The 17,425-nt window shown below is 43.3% G+C and overlaps 2 protein-coding genes across 2 annotated transcripts in view; one reads left to right on the plus strand and one right to left on the minus strand.

Moving 5' to 3' along the window:
• The window catches only part of hdac6 (histone deacetylase 6), a 51,801-nt gene that overhangs the window by 21,545 nt on the left and 12,831 nt on the right, over positions 1–17,425 (minus strand). The window contains exons 8-10 of the mRNA XM_042002898.1: positions 3,833–3,930; positions 3,636–3,740; positions 2,385–2,453 (exon numbers count right to left, since the gene is read on the minus strand). Of these exons, the coding sequence (XP_041858832.1) occupies positions 2,385–2,453; positions 3,636–3,740; positions 3,833–3,930 (272 nt within the window). The remainder of the gene's footprint in view (positions 1–2,384; positions 2,454–3,635; positions 3,741–3,832; positions 3,931–17,425) is intronic.
• LOC121651039 lies at positions 8,986–16,861 on the plus strand. The gene is made up of 2 exons (XM_042002895.1): positions 8,986–11,331; positions 15,170–16,861. Exons 1-2 carry the CDS (start codon positions 11,170–11,172, stop codon positions 15,689–15,691), a joined length of 684 nt encoding a protein of 227 aa, XP_041858829.1. The 5' UTR covers positions 8,986–11,169; the 3' UTR covers positions 15,692–16,861.

A 17,425-nucleotide genomic window follows, 5' to 3' on the forward strand; every position in this document is an offset into this window, starting at 1 on the left:
CTAATTATCATCCTCCTTGTCATCATCCTCATTATCATCATCCTCGCCATCATCCTCATTATCATTGCCATCCTCACATCCTCCTCCTCATTATCATAATCATCATCGCCCTCATCATCATCGTCTTTATCATAATCATCATCATCCTTGTTATCCTCATTATCATCCTCGTCATCATCCTCATCACCATCATCCTCATTTATCATTGCCATCATCCATCATCATCATCCTCCTCTTAATTGTCATAATCCTCATCATCGTTCTCATTATTATCATCATCATCGCCATCATCCTCATTATCATCGCCATCATCATCATCCTCCTCATCATCATTATCCTCCTTCTCTTAATTATCATAATCCTCATCATCATCCCTGTTATCGTCCTCATTATCATCATCCTCATCCTCATCATCACCACCATCATCCTCATCATTACCCTTATCATCCTCCTCCTCATTATCATCATCATCCTCCTCCTCATCATCATCATCACCATCATCCTCACACTGTATGTGTGTGTGTGTGGTGTGTGTGTACCTCGTACGCTACCGGAAGAAGAAGGTGTTGGAACGCAGTGATGTAATCAGCGTCAGTCATCCCGTCTGAAACACAACAGCAGACCGGGTCCATGTGCAGGAAGTCCTACATTCACCTGATCCATACAAACCTGAAGAGGGACTCATAGCTTTGATCTGAGGGAGTTTACGTCCAGACTGGAGAAACATTTAGGAATTACAGACCGCTGACTTTTCTTGATCTGATTATTGCAGACGTCACCATTCATACCAAACTGACCAATGATAAGAAAACAACTTTCAACACAGAAAACCATGAGCAAGTTCACCCTGCACAGAATATTCTGGTTGTCACCAGCAAACTAAACAAACTCGTTAGTTCTGAGCCTCTACCTGTGTCATTTATGTGTTAAAATAAAGATTTGTGGTCTCGGTACCGACCCCTGGGGGGCGCCACAATCAAGATCCAAGCATGATGACTGGAAGTTGCGAATTTTCACAAATTGTTGCCTGTTGCTTAAATACCTTTCATCCAGTGTGAAGCCCCGCCCCCCATCCACAACGCTCCAGTTTATCACATAATATTTTGGGATTTATTGTGTGGGATGCGTCTTATGCTCTGTGAACACCGATTTCTTTCTACCAGCGCAGTCCGTGGTTTCTCCCAGTCGTTCCAGGACTGCCCGTGATCTGAAATCACAATGTGATGACGAAGATCCATGTTGGCTTAAAATCGATCAATCTATGAATAAATCATTGTTGTAAGGTTTCTGAACATTGCGGTTGTGCAAGAACAGGTAGCGAGCTGGTGCCTGACCCATTTCATATATCAGGATGATGTAGCTTCCATCTCTTTAGAACGTTTTCCCACCTCTGAGCTGGAATGGCCTCGTGAGCTCTGGGATTCCTTTTCTCTGAACGATCCGAACCTCGGAACGATCCTCAGAACGATCCGATCCTTTGACCGATCATTAGAACAATCCTCGGAACGATCCGATCCTTAGACCGATCCTCAGAACGATCCGATCCTTAGACCGATCATTAGAACAATCCTCAGAACGATCCGATCCTCAGAAAAATCCTTGGAACGATCCGATCCTTAGACCGATCCTCAGAACGATCCGATCCTTTGACCGATCATTAGAACAATCCTCGGAACGATCCGATCCTTAGACCGATCCTCAGAACGATCCGATCCTCAGAACAATCCTCGGAACGATCCGATCCTTAGACCGATCCTCAGAACGATCCGATCCTCAGAACAATCCTCGGAACGATCCGATCCTTAGACGCTCCTCAGAAACGATCCGATCCTCAGAACAATCCTTGGAACGATCCGATCCTCGGACCTCCATCATGTCAGAGTAGAAAGCTGTTTCCAGGTCAACGTCATCCTCCACGCTCTGACGTTTGTGTATTTTATCACAGTTCACAGTCAGATGATGCTGTGTGAACAGCTGATTCTACAGCTGTTTCATGCCTTCAACTGAAGCTGGAAGCACCCAGACCGGGTAAGGAGATGTTCATGGGTTGTGTCTGGTTCTGGACTGGTTCTGGACTCACCTTGTTCCAGGGCAGGTTCATGTTCCTTCCTTTGGCTCGTCCGATGCCGATGGACCCGGGTGTCGGACTCCGGCAGGTGAGGGCCAAGAAGGATCCGTGCTCGTGCCTGTGCACGCTGAAATACAGGACACTGCAACACACACACGCGCGCGCACACATTAATGGGTTTCAGGCTGGAACTGGTCCAGCATCTGAGCCAGGTCCTGCTGGGAGTCCGACTGGAGTTTGACCAAACTCCTCAAGCCGAACCAGAACATGGTACCACGTCCTGCACACAGCTGAAAGGAATGAGGCGGGGCTTCACCTGGGATCCTCCTGGAACAGGTACTGGATAGCCTGACCATGATGAACGTCCCAGTCCACGATCAGCACCCTGAAACACACACACTGCTGTTACCAATGTTTTTATAAATAACGTTTGTCACACTGTCCAGGGGCCTCATGTCCAAACCTGAGCGTAGCGAAGCCGACTACAGACGCCGTACGCTGGAAAACACAAAACTTCCAGGACTTCAAAAGCGTGCACACGCACGCCCCACGCCTGTTTCCTTTATAAACCAAAAGCAACTCTAAAGTGTGCGCACGTGAGGGAGCGCCTTGCCCCACCCACATGGTGGCTATAAATGGTCGGGTGAACGCCTGTAATACATATTCATCACATCATTTCCATGGTGGTCATCACCAGGTCAGAAAGGTGGAGGAGGGCAGCAGGTGGAGATGCTGCCAACGCCGCGTCAGAGAGGAGGATCACCTCCGTTGTTTTCATCTAGAAAATGAACCTGAGACTCGCAGCAGTTTATTTAGTGTAAATAATATTTCTTTCTAGTTCCGGGACGCTCCTGCTGGGTGGGCGGGGCTCCTGCTGGGTGGGCAGGCCTGCTGCTGTGGGGGAGGAGAACGTGAGGCCAGAGACTCCACCCACCAGCGCAGCTGCCGTGTCCTCAGAGGAAGTCCTGCAGGTGCTGAGGGAACCATCACCGCTATTAACCAGGTGGACAAGGAGCTGCTGGAGATCAGGTCTGGAGGGAAACTGGGACGCCACTAAAAAGCTTCGTGGAGAAATAAAAACTCCTCTACGTGTTTCATCAGTGTAGCATCACTTCTAGACCTCCAGCCTCCAGCCTGGTCCCGCTCTGCTGGGTCTAGAATGAAGGACTGGAGCTGCTTTCCACCTGTTCTTTTACTGGCTGCTGCATGCTGGGACGACTGGTTCAGAAAGTTGTCTGCAGACACCAGAAGGTAGAGCCGGTCCGGTACTTCCATTTGCTGCCGGAAGCCTCGTTTCCAACAATGGAAACGGAGCAGATCCTGCAGATGAAGCCTCCGTTAGTGGACCCAGGCCAATGAGCCATATGTTGAACCACACATGATGTGGACATTTAGAGGATAAAAATTTTTTGGTTAATGACATCGCTTCTGGTTCTTGCAGCTTTAGAAATGAGGCCCTTGGTCATGATGTCATCCCTGTCTGAGCCAATCACACACTCCTTTTCTTCATGGAGGAAGCGCTGCTGCAGGCTGGGAGGAAACAGGAAGTGAAGCGTGTGAGACTCACCTGCTGACAGCGTGTCTGGTCTGAGCGTACCGGGCGGCGATGGCCACGTTGTTGAAGAGACAGAAACCGTTGGACTCGTTCGCCAGAGCGTGATGACCTGGAGGCCTGAGAGGAGGAGGAGGAGGGGGAAGATGTCACTGCGTTCAGGTGATCACAGACAACTGATCACCTGAACGCATCATGAGAAGCAGGGTTACCTGATGACAGCAAACCCGTTCCTGAGTTCTGACGTCATGACCTGATCGACCAGCTGGAGGACGGAACCGACCGCAGACACGCCAACCTGGAAGGAGTCCTGACACACACACACACACACACACACACACACACACACACACACACACACACACACACACACATTCGTCTCTAAGCAGTGAGGTAGAGAGCAGGTAAATTAGGTATATTAGACAGGTAAACTAAACTGGCATCGACCAAAAATCCAATACCATGCATCCCTAGTTAGAGGTGTACTTTAAAGCGTCGGTGAACAAAGGTCGTGAATGTTGAAAGATTTCCAGGGAATCATGTGACGTGTTGGCGTACCGGCTTAACCCCGCCTCCTCTGCGAGGTCTGGCCTCACTGCGAAGATGTTCAGATACCAGCTGTCATTCAGCCTGAACCGTTCCTGCTTTCATTCTGTGGTTCATCGTCTCGTTAAACAGCCTGTTACCAAACCGAGCAGCTGAATGTGCATTCAGAGGTTCACCTGTACAGTTGGGCTTCAGGTTTATTCTGACATCATGTTTTCTCAGTAGTACACATACACATTTTACATGTAGCTGCTTTTCTCTCATTCTATAAAAGAATAAATAAAATAAAACCTATAAAAGAATAAATAAAATAAAACCTATAAAAGAATAAATAACATAAAACCTATAAAAGAATAAATAAAATAAAACCTATAAAAGAATAAATAACATAAAACCTATAAAAGAATATATAAAATAAAACCTATAAAAGAATAAATAAAATAAAACCTATAAAAGAATAAATAACATAAAACCTATAAAAGAATAAATAAAATAAAACCTATAAAAGAATAAATAAAATAAAACCTATAAAAGAATAAATAAAATAAAACCTATAAAAGAATAAATAAAATAAAACCTATAAAGAATAAATAACATAAAACCTATAAAAGAATAAATAAAATAAAACCTATAAAAGAATAAATAAAATAAAACCTATAAAAGAATAAATAAAATAAAACCTATAAAAGAATAAATAAAATAAAACCTATAAAAGAATAAATAAAATAAAACCTATAAAGGAATAAATAAAATAAAACCTATAAAGGAATAAATAAAATAAAACCTATAAAAGAATAAATAAAATAAAACCTATAAAAGAATAAATAAAATAAAACCTATAAAGGAATAAATAAAATAAAACCTATAAAAGAATAAATAACATAAAACCTATAAAAGAATAAATAAAATAAAACCTATAAAAGAATAAATAACATAAAACCTATAAAAGAATAAATAAAATAAAACCTATAAAAGAATAAATAAAATAAAACCTATAAAGGAATAAATAAAATAAAACCTATAAAGGAATAAATAAAATAAAACCTATAAAAGAATAAATAACATAAAACCTATAAAAGAATAAATAAAATAAAACCTATAAAAGAATAAATAACATAAAACCTATAAAAGAATAAATAAAATAAAACCTATAAAAGAATAAATAAAATAAAACCTATAAAAGAATAAATAACATAAAACCTATAAAAGAATAAATAAAATAAAACCTATAAAAGAATAAATAAAATAAAACCTATAAAAGAATAAATAAAATAAAACCTATAAAAGAATAAATAAAATAAAACCTATAAAAGAATAAATAAAATAAAACCTATAAAGGAATAAATAAAATAAAACCTATAAAGGAATAAATAAAATAAAACCTATAAAAGAATAAATAAAATAAAACCTATAAAAGAATAAATAAAATAAAACCTATAAAAGAATAAATAACATAAAACCTATAAAAGAATAAATAAATAAAACCTATAAAAGAATAAATAACATAAAACCTATAAAAGAATAAATAACATAAAACCTATAAAAGAATAAATAAAATAAAACCTATAAAAGAATAAATAAAATAAAACCTATAAAAGAATAAATAAAATAAAACCTATAAAAGAATAAATAAAATAAAACCTATAAAGGAATAAATAAAATAAAACCTATAAAAGAATAAATAAAATAAAACCTATAAAAGAATAAATAAAATAAAACCTATAAAAGAATAAATAAAATAAAACCTATAAAAGAATAAATAAAATAAAACCTATAAAAGAATAAATAAAGTAAAACCTATAAAAATATGATAAAAGTGATAAAAATAAGAACCAGTTGGTAAAATGTGAAATGTCCTTTCTGCTCAGGTGTCAGCCGGCAGGTGTGTGCCGGTGACGGTTGTGACTCGACGGGGGTGGAAACCGGGAGGGGAACCCTAACACCCGACCCGTCCTACTTTGCTGGGAACCTTCAGAAGCATCTGATACACGTCCAGAACACGTCAAACTCAGCGGTTCAGATACGGCCACACAGGAAGTCAGACACGGAGCAGTGTAGAAGCTTCGTAGTCGTGTTCTGGATCGGGTTCGAAAATGTGGTACTGGCTCCTGAGTGGACACGGTTTTCATGGGTAAACGCTTTAGCCTGTGTGTTCCGACTCCGTTCCGTAGATTTTACCTACACAGATAATATCTAGATTTTACCTACATAGATAATATCTAGATTTTACCTACATAGATAATATCTAGATTTTACCTACATAGATAATATCTAGATTTTACCTACATAGATAATATCTAGATTTTACCTACATAGATAATATCTAGATTTGACCTACATAGATAATATCTAGATTTTACCTACATAGATAATATCTAGATTTGACCTACATAGATAATATCTAGATTTTACCTACATAGATAATATCTAGATTTGACCTACATAGATAATATCTAGATTTTATCTACATAGATAATATCTAGATTTTACCTACATAGATAATATCTAGATTTTACCTACATAGATAATATCTAGATTTTACCTACATAGATAATATCTAGATTTTATCTACATAGATAATATCTAGATTTTACCTACATAGATAATATCTAGATTTTACCTACATAGATAATATCTAGATTTTACCTACATAGATAATATCTAGATTTTACCTACACAGATAATATCTAGATTTTACCTACATAGATAATATCTAGATTTTACCTACATAGATAATATCTAGATTTTATCTACATAGATAATATCTAGATTTTATCTACATAGATAATATCTAGATTTTACCTACATAGATAATATCTAGATTTTACCTACATAGATAATATCTAGATTTTACCTACATAGATAATATCTAGATTTTATCTACATAGATAATATCTAGATTTTACCTACATAGATAATATCTAGATTTTACCTACATAGATAATATCTAGATTTTACCTACATAGATAATATCTAGATTTTACCTACATAGATAATATCTAGATTTTACCTACATAGATAATGTGGAAGTTTGAATACATCAGAGTTGAAAAACAACAGGTGCAGTTGCCCTGGTCAGCACAATATTAATAGGATGACATTATAACGTGATATCAAAATGATGTCAACCAGTCAGCCCTACAAGGCTGCATACCTGGGTACTGTGTGTCTGAAAATAGTGACAGGCAGGCTATATAAGCTTGGGAGAATGATTGTACGGGGTCTTTTGTCCTTTGAGGGTGTCCCCCGGTCGGCCGAATAAAGGATCATTAAAGACCTCTGTCTGCAGACTCTTAATATCAGCAGCCCTTTTGATAAAGAATTTATCTACGACATTTGGCGAGCCAGCCAGTTAACCGCTGGGGCCGGACGCCTGGACCGTTTCGACTCACCGCTCAAGGAGGTAAGCCCCATTTTAAATCCTTCTGGGTGAAGTGAGTCGAGGCGGGGGGGCCGTCCTGGCTACAAGTTGAACTTAGTTATACAGCTGCTGTGTGACTCTGCTAGACAGATAAATTTGTGCGCACAAATAAAGTAGTTTATGAGGGCCTTACCAGAGGTAGCTGGGAGAAAGGTCAGTTTTAAGGAGAGAATTACACTGGACTCACAGGATTGCGAGCTTTTAGGCTGGTCCGAAGGGGAGTCAGCTTCCGTGGAGGTGTAATATTTCAGGGCTCTATCATAGCTCGGGAGTGGCCTGGACGCAGACCTCCTGGAGCTTTGAGAGAAGAGTCAGTATAGTGGTGAAAAAAGTTAATTGGCAACAAAAATAGTAGTGAAAGTGAAGTAAAAGTGAAAGTGATGAAAATGCACCGATCGATCCATTTCGAGTTCAAATTTAGTAAAGAATTAAATGCAAGGCTCACAATATTGCGAGCTCATAGGCTGGTATTGTAGGGAGCCAGTTAAGGAGTTTGAGTAGCTTATGACTAGGTTCATAGGAAAGCAAGGTGCAAAGATCGATCAAATATCTGATCCTAAATTAAACAGAGCCAGTAGTGAAAGGTTTAAGCTCTGTTAACCCGGGAAATCTGCGTAAAAGGGGCTTAGCGCAGTACAGCTGTGAAAAACTTTGTTGCAACATTAAATAACGTACGTAGAAAAAAGGAAGGAAAAAAGGCTTTATAAACTGACTGTTGACATATTCCTTCTTTGGACTGCTCACTGGGAGCGAACTGGTGACTTTTAAACTGGTCTTGACTGTTAATTCCTCTCTGACTAATGATGATTTGTTCAGCTGTTAAAGTGTGTGTATGAAGCGGATAGGAATGGGTGTCTGAGTGAGCTGAAAATTGTCTTTTGACTGCTTTACCCCTCCAACGGAAAAAACTGATGTCTTCTATGAGAGGAAATAAGGAAAAAGTTTTAAACTGTGTTTTGACTGGTTTTATTCTCCTCTGACTAATGGTGATTTGCTCAGCTGTTGAAGTGTGTGTATGAAGCGGATAGTGAGTGATGCACCGGACAGAAATGTGTGACTGACTGAGTGTGTGACTATTCTTTGATTGCCTTACCTCTCTCGCTGAAAGTAAACTTGTGAATTCTGTGAGAAAAATAAGAGAAGAAAGCTTTAAACTCTCCTTTGAGAGGAGGAAAAAGCTGAGGATGAATTGTCCGAGTGAGTGTGTGTCTGAGCGAAACTGGACACCGAGTAAGCTTGTGTGTCAAAGAATGGACTAAATGTGGAAAGGAATGCGTGACTGAGTGTAACTGGAGATTGGAGCAGCGCTGCAAGTAACTGTTGGAAGAAAGTTTGTGCATGAGACAGAGGCCTCTGTTTGCAGTAATATTGCATGCTGCATGTTGAAAAAATTAATCTGTATTGCAGTGCATAAATTGACTCGTTCCCCAACTCACAAATAGTGGTCTGGTGAAATCTGACACTAAGCTACTTGCTAACGCGCATAGAGACAAGCACTGACAAAATAAAATAGTGCTCTTCTCTCGTGCAGCTACAAGGATGTAATCTGTACTATTATAACTGTTAAAATGAGACCGCTGAACTCTTTTGGTTTCCTTCCAACAGAACACGACTCCTCCCATTGGACCGACGCCTAGAAACAGGAAACGGAGCTGCGGCGCACCCAAGTGGTTTTCGTTTGAGTTGCATGATTATCATATTGTATTAAAAGCAGGGTTGATTAAATAGGATAACAATGAGCACGCCACAGGCTATTGTTGGCATCCGTCATCCCCATAGAATGAAAGAGATTCAACACATGTCTGAAAAATGGTGCAAAAGAACTAAAAATTTGATAAATCCATGGCCTGTTATAGGAAGCTTTGACCCACAGATTTGTGAATTAATGCAACATCGCATTGAAGATTACAAAGCTGAAAATAATTCTAAGAAACGACAAAAGAAACGACAGCTTGAATTGGAAATTTTAAACTTATTTAAAATTAGCAAGCCAATTAAACGAAATGTCAAAACGATTGTGTCTTTCACGGATAGTCCAGGGGAAACTGGAAACTGTACTAACGCCGAACTTTTTTCCAAATTTAACAGGAACGATAAAATTTGATGGGGACTTTAATCTTGATGACCAGCAGAGCCTTCTAGGGGGACTGACTGATGCTGGCGTACCCGGAAATGTAAGTGATATCCAAAATAGGTTATCTGCTGCTTCAGGGCTCGCGGAGAAGGGACCTCCTACTGATGCATTGCCCCAACCAGACCCACCCAACTTCAAACAGCGGGGTGCGTCCTTACAGGGCACTGGGGAAGCACACGCCCAGGTAGGAAGGCATTCAACCTCTATACATTCTCCTCGAGAAAAACAGGAAACTCCTCCCCATCTGGACATTCCAAAATACTGTAGTACACAGCGACGTCAGTCTGGAATCATTAACTGTTACCAGGATCGAACCGAACTGGCTCGGAAAGGTAAGACAGATGATAGCTTTTGGATGAACTTAGGACCACGTCAGCAAGATTTGCAACGTGAGTTGGGACGGAGCCAGATAGTTGAGATGGAACAGGAAATAGATGACTTAAATGAGGAGGTGGAGGGGGCGACTTCAGGAGGCGGAGTTTCCATGCCTGCATGCTTACAGAAACCCGGCACGTCCACGGGGGTCCCTAGAGACGAATATGATTTAAGATACAGACCTAACATCAGACCTCCTGACAGATTGAAGGGGGGGGAGTTCCCAATTCTGATAAGGGGAACAAGGGCTGATTATCATCCTTTTTCAGCTCGGGACCTGACAGGTTTGGTCTCAGAGCTCCCTCAAATATCCGCAGGAGGAGGCAAGTGGATTAAGGCTTTGGAATCAAACACGGCTGGAACATTTCTTTCACTGGGTGACATCAAAGCTGTCCTCGCTCAGGTTTTGGGGTTGTCTAAAATGCAGCAGTTTTTCAGAGACAATGAACTGGACTGGATTTTGAGTGAAAGGGCAGATGGAACAGAATTAGCAGCCTATAAGGGGGTGATTTGGCAAGGAATACGCAAACAGTACCCTAATAAAATTGATGTTGATGCTTTAAAAGGGGAACCTCTGAAGGACGACCAGAACCCAGCAGCATACATCGATACACAGTTAAAAAGGTGGCGTCAAGAGTCTCAGAAAGATGTGGAAAATGATCCTATTTTGCTCACTCTTTTCAGAAATGCAGTCATCGATTCAATGCCAAAGGATGTCAGCAGACGTTTGGAGGATGTCGTTGGTCTAACATCTATGCCAGCGCAACAGTTCCGTGATCATGTGGTTCATGCAGTAACCCGATACAGGAAAGACCTAACTAAGACTTCTGAACAGGACCTCCAGATTCAAAGGAAGCTGGCACAGATGCAACTAAATGATTTGCAAGGCAAGCTGAAAGAAAAGGTTCAAGCTGTTGTGTTTACAGATCTAGCTGCGGGACGGACTGCTGGAGTTCCTGAGTCAACACAGGCCGCTAGGGGTCCCCAGCCGTTCCGTCCTTCATACTCAAGGCTTGGTACTCCCTCGTCTGGGGCGTGGCAGGGATCCAACCGCTGCTGGTATTGTGGCATGTATGGACATTTTGCAAGGGCGTGCCCACGGCTTATGCCCCTCCCAGCAGGTGGTCCTGGAAGAAACGGAGGCTTCCCTAGAAGAGGTGGAGGTGGACCCCTGGGTGGCCCACGACCAAGACCCTCTCAGTTTTAGGGGGGTCCCGAGGATCCTGCGGGTAAAGGTTCGTACCCATTGATTATGCATACACGCACTGACCCCATGATAAATGTCCAAATTGAGGATCGACAGGTCCAAATGATGATTGACACGGGGGCGACTCATTCATGCATACAGGGATCCCTTGCCAAGAACCTTCCCATGTCAAACAACTTTGTGAAGACAGTAGGATTCTCGGGAAAAAGTCAATTGGTTCCTATTACTGCTCCCGTAAAAATGAAAGTAGGTAATGATGAAATTAAAATACCCATTTTGGTCTCGGACCAAACTCCTGTCAATCTGTTAGGAAGAGATGCACTTTGTAAACTTGGGCTCAAAATTTTATGTTCACCTTTGGGAATATATGTGGAAAGTTGTGGATTAAACTTACAAATGAATGCCCAAGCAGAACCAGCAAATGTTTATTGGCTGGGGAACATAGAGGGGCCTCTGGGTTCGGAGTTGGAGAAATGGAGGGCATGCATGGAGGCCTGGGCCCTGGAGGGTTCTTCACCAAAATTACCTCCTCACTGTACAATGTTCTTTGATCCATCAGCCAGCTCAACCTTTCAGGATAAGTGGGAAAAGGAGACGGATGGAGTGATGGTTAAAATACAGGCTCCATATATCCTGATTGGAGGCCAGGGTGCAGCATTAAAGGTAAACCGGAACACCTTTATTGATAAATGGTACTGTGTTACTCAATCCTTACCACACATTACACTGTTGGTAAACCCAGGATACCATTCAAGGGACCTCGGTCCGATGGTAAGAAATGCAGAGCATTTAACATGGAACAGTACAGAGAACCCATTAATCTCTCTTTCAGAGAATGGATCAATGTTAAGAATTAGGTGTGACCTGTCATTACAAGCAACACCTCAGATGGTGGTGCTACCAGGGAAAAACATAATGATGACATGCAAAACCAACCCCCTTGGATTTAACAGTGATCTGGAAACTGATATTTTAACACAGGTTCCGGACCAACTGTGGTCCAGACATGAGACGGATGTGGGACTGGCAGTTTCAGCCAGCCCAGTTACTGTCAAATTAAAACCAGGTGCAGTTTTACCTTGGCGGCCACAGTACAAACTTAATCCCGCAGATGAAGAAGGGATTGGAATCTTAATTGATGGTTTTTTAAAAGTAGGAGTGCTGATTGAGATTTCTAGTCCTTGTAACACCCCAATTCTTGCAGTTCTAAAAGCAGATAAATCAAAGTACCGACTGGTCCATGATCTAAGGGCAATCAATGCCATTCTTGAAGATGTCGCTGCAGACTTCGCAAATCCTCACACACTGTTGAATGCCATCCCTACTAAAGCTAAGTTTTTTACAGTAGTGGATCTTTGTTCAGCATTTTTCAGTATCCCTCTGGCAGAAGAGTCACGATATCTGTTTTCGTTTACCTTTAGAGGTCGACAATACAGCTACGCCAGAATGCCCCAGGGACTGACAAGCAGCCCCGCGTGGTTTGATCGTGTGGTGAGTCAGGATCTACAGGAGCTGGATTTGAGCGGCGTCCTAATCCGGTATGTAGACGATATATTGATTTGTTCAGACACCATTGAAGATTGTCAGCGCGACTCGATCAAAGTACTGCAGAGACTGGCAGAATGTGGACACAAAGCTTCTCGGACAAAACTGCAATTCTGCCAGCCTCAGGTGGAATTCCTTGGCAGAGTAATCTCCCATGGAACAATAGCCCTGTCTCCTGACCACCTCAAAGGCATAAGTCGAGCACCGCGTCCACAGACATGCGCGCAACTAATGACCTTTTTTAGGTATCACAGGATTCAGCGCGGAGTGGTTGGAGGACTACGCAGTAAAGACGGCGCCGCTTAGGGAACTCCTGAAGTCCTCTGAAGCCAAGACTTTAAAGAAGTCTTTGGAGTGGACCACAGAGGCACTGTTGGCTTTTGATGTGCTCAAGCAGGAACTGCAAAATGCCCCAGCGCTGAAAATGCCAGACTATGATAAAACTTTTCATCTTTATGTTTCAAACAGATGTAACATGTATGCAGCGGCTGTATTGGCACAAGACTCATGTGCTGGTGGAAGGAAACAACCCATCGCTTACTACAGTGCAAGGTTGGACGACGTAGCACGAGGGTGGCCCCCCTGCTACCAGGGCCTCGCAGCTGTTCACATGGCGTATGAAAAGGCGTCTGCAATAACTAAGTCATATCCTGTGGTTATTTACACCCATCATAAAATCACAGAGTTGATCAATCACAGCAAACTTGTTCTGACAACAGCACGTTGCCTTCAGTATCTACCATTGCTCACCTATCCAGATGTAACAATTAAGAGATGTGAGACCACAAATCCTGCTAATATGTTACCTTTTGAATTTGAAGGTGATACACACGAGTGCGTCACTGAGACCACGAGGTACACAAAACTGAGACCGGACTTGGAATCTGAGCCGTTGGACGACGCACAGGTCACGTACTATGTGGATGGGTCATGCTTTCGAGACCACATGGGACCTCACGCAGGCTACGCCGTGGTGCAACAAAAGGAAGGGACGTTCGTAACAGTAAAAGCTGAAAAATGTTTACAACCTTGCTCTGCACAATTAGCTGAATTGTATGGACTTACTGCAGCTTGTGAACTTGCTAAAGACTCCTCTGCTAATATTTACACAGATTCAGCATACGCTCACGGAGTCTGTCACCTGTTTGGAGCAGTTTGGAAACTGCGCGGCTTTCAAAAATCAGATGGTAAACCCGTTCGGCATGGGAAACAGATTATGAAGTTGATCTCGGCCATGATGCTTCCACATCGATTGGCCATTATCAAGTGTCCTGCTCATCGAAAAGACAACTCCATCACCACAATGGGAAACAATGCGGCAGACGAAGCTGCAAAGCACGCTTCAGGTTGCAAGGTCGCCGTCTTGGCCCCAGCTGTGGAGTTGGAACCATCTGTCACACCTGATGATATCACATTAATGCAAGCGCGTGCTAGCGCGAGTGAACAAAACATGTGGGAAAAAAGGGGTGCTACAAAAGATGGGCGAGGGTTATGGCGGTCACATACCGGCCTGATCGTCGCTCCAATCTCACTTTTGTCTCTTTTAATTCCAGAGTGTCACAAACCAGACCACTGTGGGCGAGATGAGGTGATACATCGAATACAACAACAGGGTTATTGGGCGCCGTACCTGCAGGCACTGGTAACGGATGCGCTTAATCGGTGCGAGATATGCTCGCAAAATAACATTCAAAAAGGTATTGTCACCCCCACAGCGCGAATTCCTGTCCCGGAAGGCCCGTTTCGTCATCTGATTTTAGATTTTGTGGACATGTTGGTCCCGGTACACGGTAAGCGCTACCTTTTGGTGGTTTTTTGATCATTTCAGTCGTTGGGTGGAGGCCACTCCGTCAAAGGACATGGGGGCGGGAACAGTCATAAAGTTCCTGGTCCGTGAGGTGATCCCTAGGTTTGGCCTACCATCCATCCTTTCATCAGACTCGGGACCAGCATTTATCAATAAAGTCTACGAGGGCGTCCTGCGTCAGCTGGGAATCAAAGTCCGCCATGGAAGTATCTACACTCCCTCCAGCCAGGGAGGGGTGGAACGAGTGAATGGCACACTTAAAGCAAAAATTAATAAGATTTGTGCATGTACTGGGTTGCGGTGGCATGACGCATTACCGCTGGCCCTAATGAGTTACCGCATGCAAGCTCATCGGGTCACACATTTGTCTCCTCATGAAATGTTAACAGGTCGCCCTATGCCGGGTCCGCAGTTTCGGGGTCCTTTCAAAGGACCCCCGCTGGAGCAGTTGGAGAAGGAGCTGCACAGTTATATGAAACAGTTGTCTGCTATCCATAAAGCGATTTATTTTCAGGAAAAAGCGAACGAGCCAAAACCAGTCTCTGTGACATCTGGTCCAGTGGTGCCCGGGGATAAGGTGTACATTAAGGAGTTTCGAAGAAAGTGGAACACTCCTAGACGCCGAGGTCCTTACACGGTGGTCCGTGCCACACCGACTGCGGTCCAGGTCGAAGGGAGCGTCGCTTGGCATCATCTGAACCATTGTTCGTTGGCACCTACGACCAACAACTGCAAAACGGGCCCTGGGGACTGGTCGGACTGTACAGCGTTCTCAAATGACCAGTCCCCCAAAAGGGGAAGTATCGCCTCGCATGCATCTGACGAAGATAGTCCTGTCAGGGCAGATTCAGAGTTCCCGCCCGATGATGTTGTGGTTGACATTCCTTTGGTTTCTTCTTCTGGGCGAGACAGGGATCTCGGCAGGGACAATTCAACCAATCCGGACCCGAAGCAACAGTCACCACGTCGTCCCATCACCAGGGCCTTCTCAAGGAAACAGAGGGGCAACTGCGCAACGAGGGAGCGACCTCAGTGACCAAGGGGAGTACGACTCACATGCCAAATGTCATTATCAGTCAGGTCTCTTGCCGGCATGCACCCGCACACATCTACACGCCACCCGTGACTCAGTATTTCAGACAGATGTTGCCCTTTTGGCACAACATAGGCGGAAAGTAAGATCAATTAAGGAACTAGATGTAGAGGGCCATAACATTCCAGTGAATCCTGGGGTGGATGATAAAAGTGGTGCTCAGGGAGGTGAGGTTTTGGGGTCCAGGCTAGAACCTCTGGGCTCAGACTTAAGTGTTTATGTTACCACAGCTGCTACTGCCAAGCAATGGGGAGTTCACTTTGTAAAGGAGGGGCCCACTCCCCCTCTAGCTGTGGTTCCGGCCCTGGAGCCGGATAAGGTTGGTCTTGAAGCAATCATTACTCCACGCCCACAGGCAGGAATAGGTAACCATCAGTCAGTACCAGGAGGACTGGGGTATGAACACTTAGCACGTATAACATCCTTAATGGTTGACCAGGTATGGGCTGCTGCTTGGAACACACTGGAAGGTCTATTGGAGATTGGGAAGGTTGTAAGTTCTTACCAGACCACAGTTAATACCCCTGTTGTGAATAAAGTTGCTTTTACACCTGAACCGCAGCCCACCGTGGTTGCTGATGGCCAACCAGACAGTGGGGTGGTTGAGTCATTCACTCTTCCCCCTCTAGGGTTAGATACTTTGGTAGATAGTTATCATGATAAAACATTAGAGGGGGGGGAGGATGTAAAGGGGCAACCGGAAGTACGAGGGTTTAGACCTAGTGAAGATTACTTATGGAAGGAAGCGATGGCCAACACTTGGTATCGCTGGGCTTGGCTGTCAGTAAAGGAAATGACTTCGGAGGAATGCATATGGTGCTCAAAGGCGCCTGGAGCCCCTCCGGTTGTTATCCCAGACAAGTACAACTCTTGGGAGCATGCTGGGAAGAGCGACTGGTCCCTTGATTGGTTGGACCAGTTAATGGCTGACTGGAAAAATGTATTGATAAAGGTGGGAGTTGGGTCAGCTTTGGTTCTGATCCTTCTTTTCTTGTTTGGCATGTGCATCGTTCCCGCCCTGAGGAGAGCATGGAGTACGAGTCTCAAGAAACAGACATCCTTCATCATGGCTGCCCAATTGGTCCGTACTGAGTTGGACCTGTGACGTCTCAAGAGAACTACAGTCGGTTGGACAAAAGGGGCAGCAGCCTGTAACGGAAGGCTGGTGACCCAATGCTCCTGTCTGCCTCCGGACTGGAAAAGGACTCTATCTTGTGTTATTCACGTGTGAATTTTGTAGTTGAAAATCTTCTGTAATAGCTTATCCTTGTGAAAACGGATTGTAATGTGCTTTCTTTGTTGTGTGTGTATGGTTACTTTCTGTCATAGTACTTAGAAGGTCTCTTGCAGGGGTTCGCTGGCCTACCCGTGCCTGAGTGTCAAGTGAGATCAAAAAGTTACCGGTGCTCGCCCAACAGGGGGGGCACGGGGGAATTTTTTTCTCCCTTCGGGGTTTTTTTCGCCCTCGTACGGGAGGTTCAGATTGGCTCCTATGTTATGCTTGAGACCTGCGTGTGTGGACAAGTGTGCTTAAAAAAAGGTTTCCCTATTGTAAGTTTCAGAGTATCGTCTTAGGGCCGATTACTCTGAAATATTTGAAAGGGGGAAATGTGGAAGTTTGAATACATCAGAGTTGAAAAACAACAGGTGCAGTTGCCCTGGTCAGCACAATATTAA

This window comes from Melanotaenia boesemani, chromosome 13 (genome assembly GCF_017639745.1).
Source record: "Melanotaenia boesemani isolate fMelBoe1 chromosome 13, fMelBoe1.pri, whole genome shotgun sequence".
NCBI classification, from domain to species: domain Eukaryota; kingdom Metazoa; phylum Chordata; class Actinopteri; order Atheriniformes; family Melanotaeniidae; genus Melanotaenia; species Melanotaenia boesemani.

What these genes read in the sequence shown, in the direction of transcription:
- LOC121651039 (XM_042002895.1), top strand. Translation starts at nt 11,170, where the DNA reads ATGGACATTTTGCAAGGGCGTGCCCACGGCTTATGCCCCTCCCAGCAG. An exon ending in CGAGGATCCTGCGGGTAAAG is followed by an intron (nt 11,332 to 15,169) that starts GTTCGTACCCAT and finishes ATTTATTTTCAG; the next exon opens with GAAAAAGCGAACGAGCCAAA.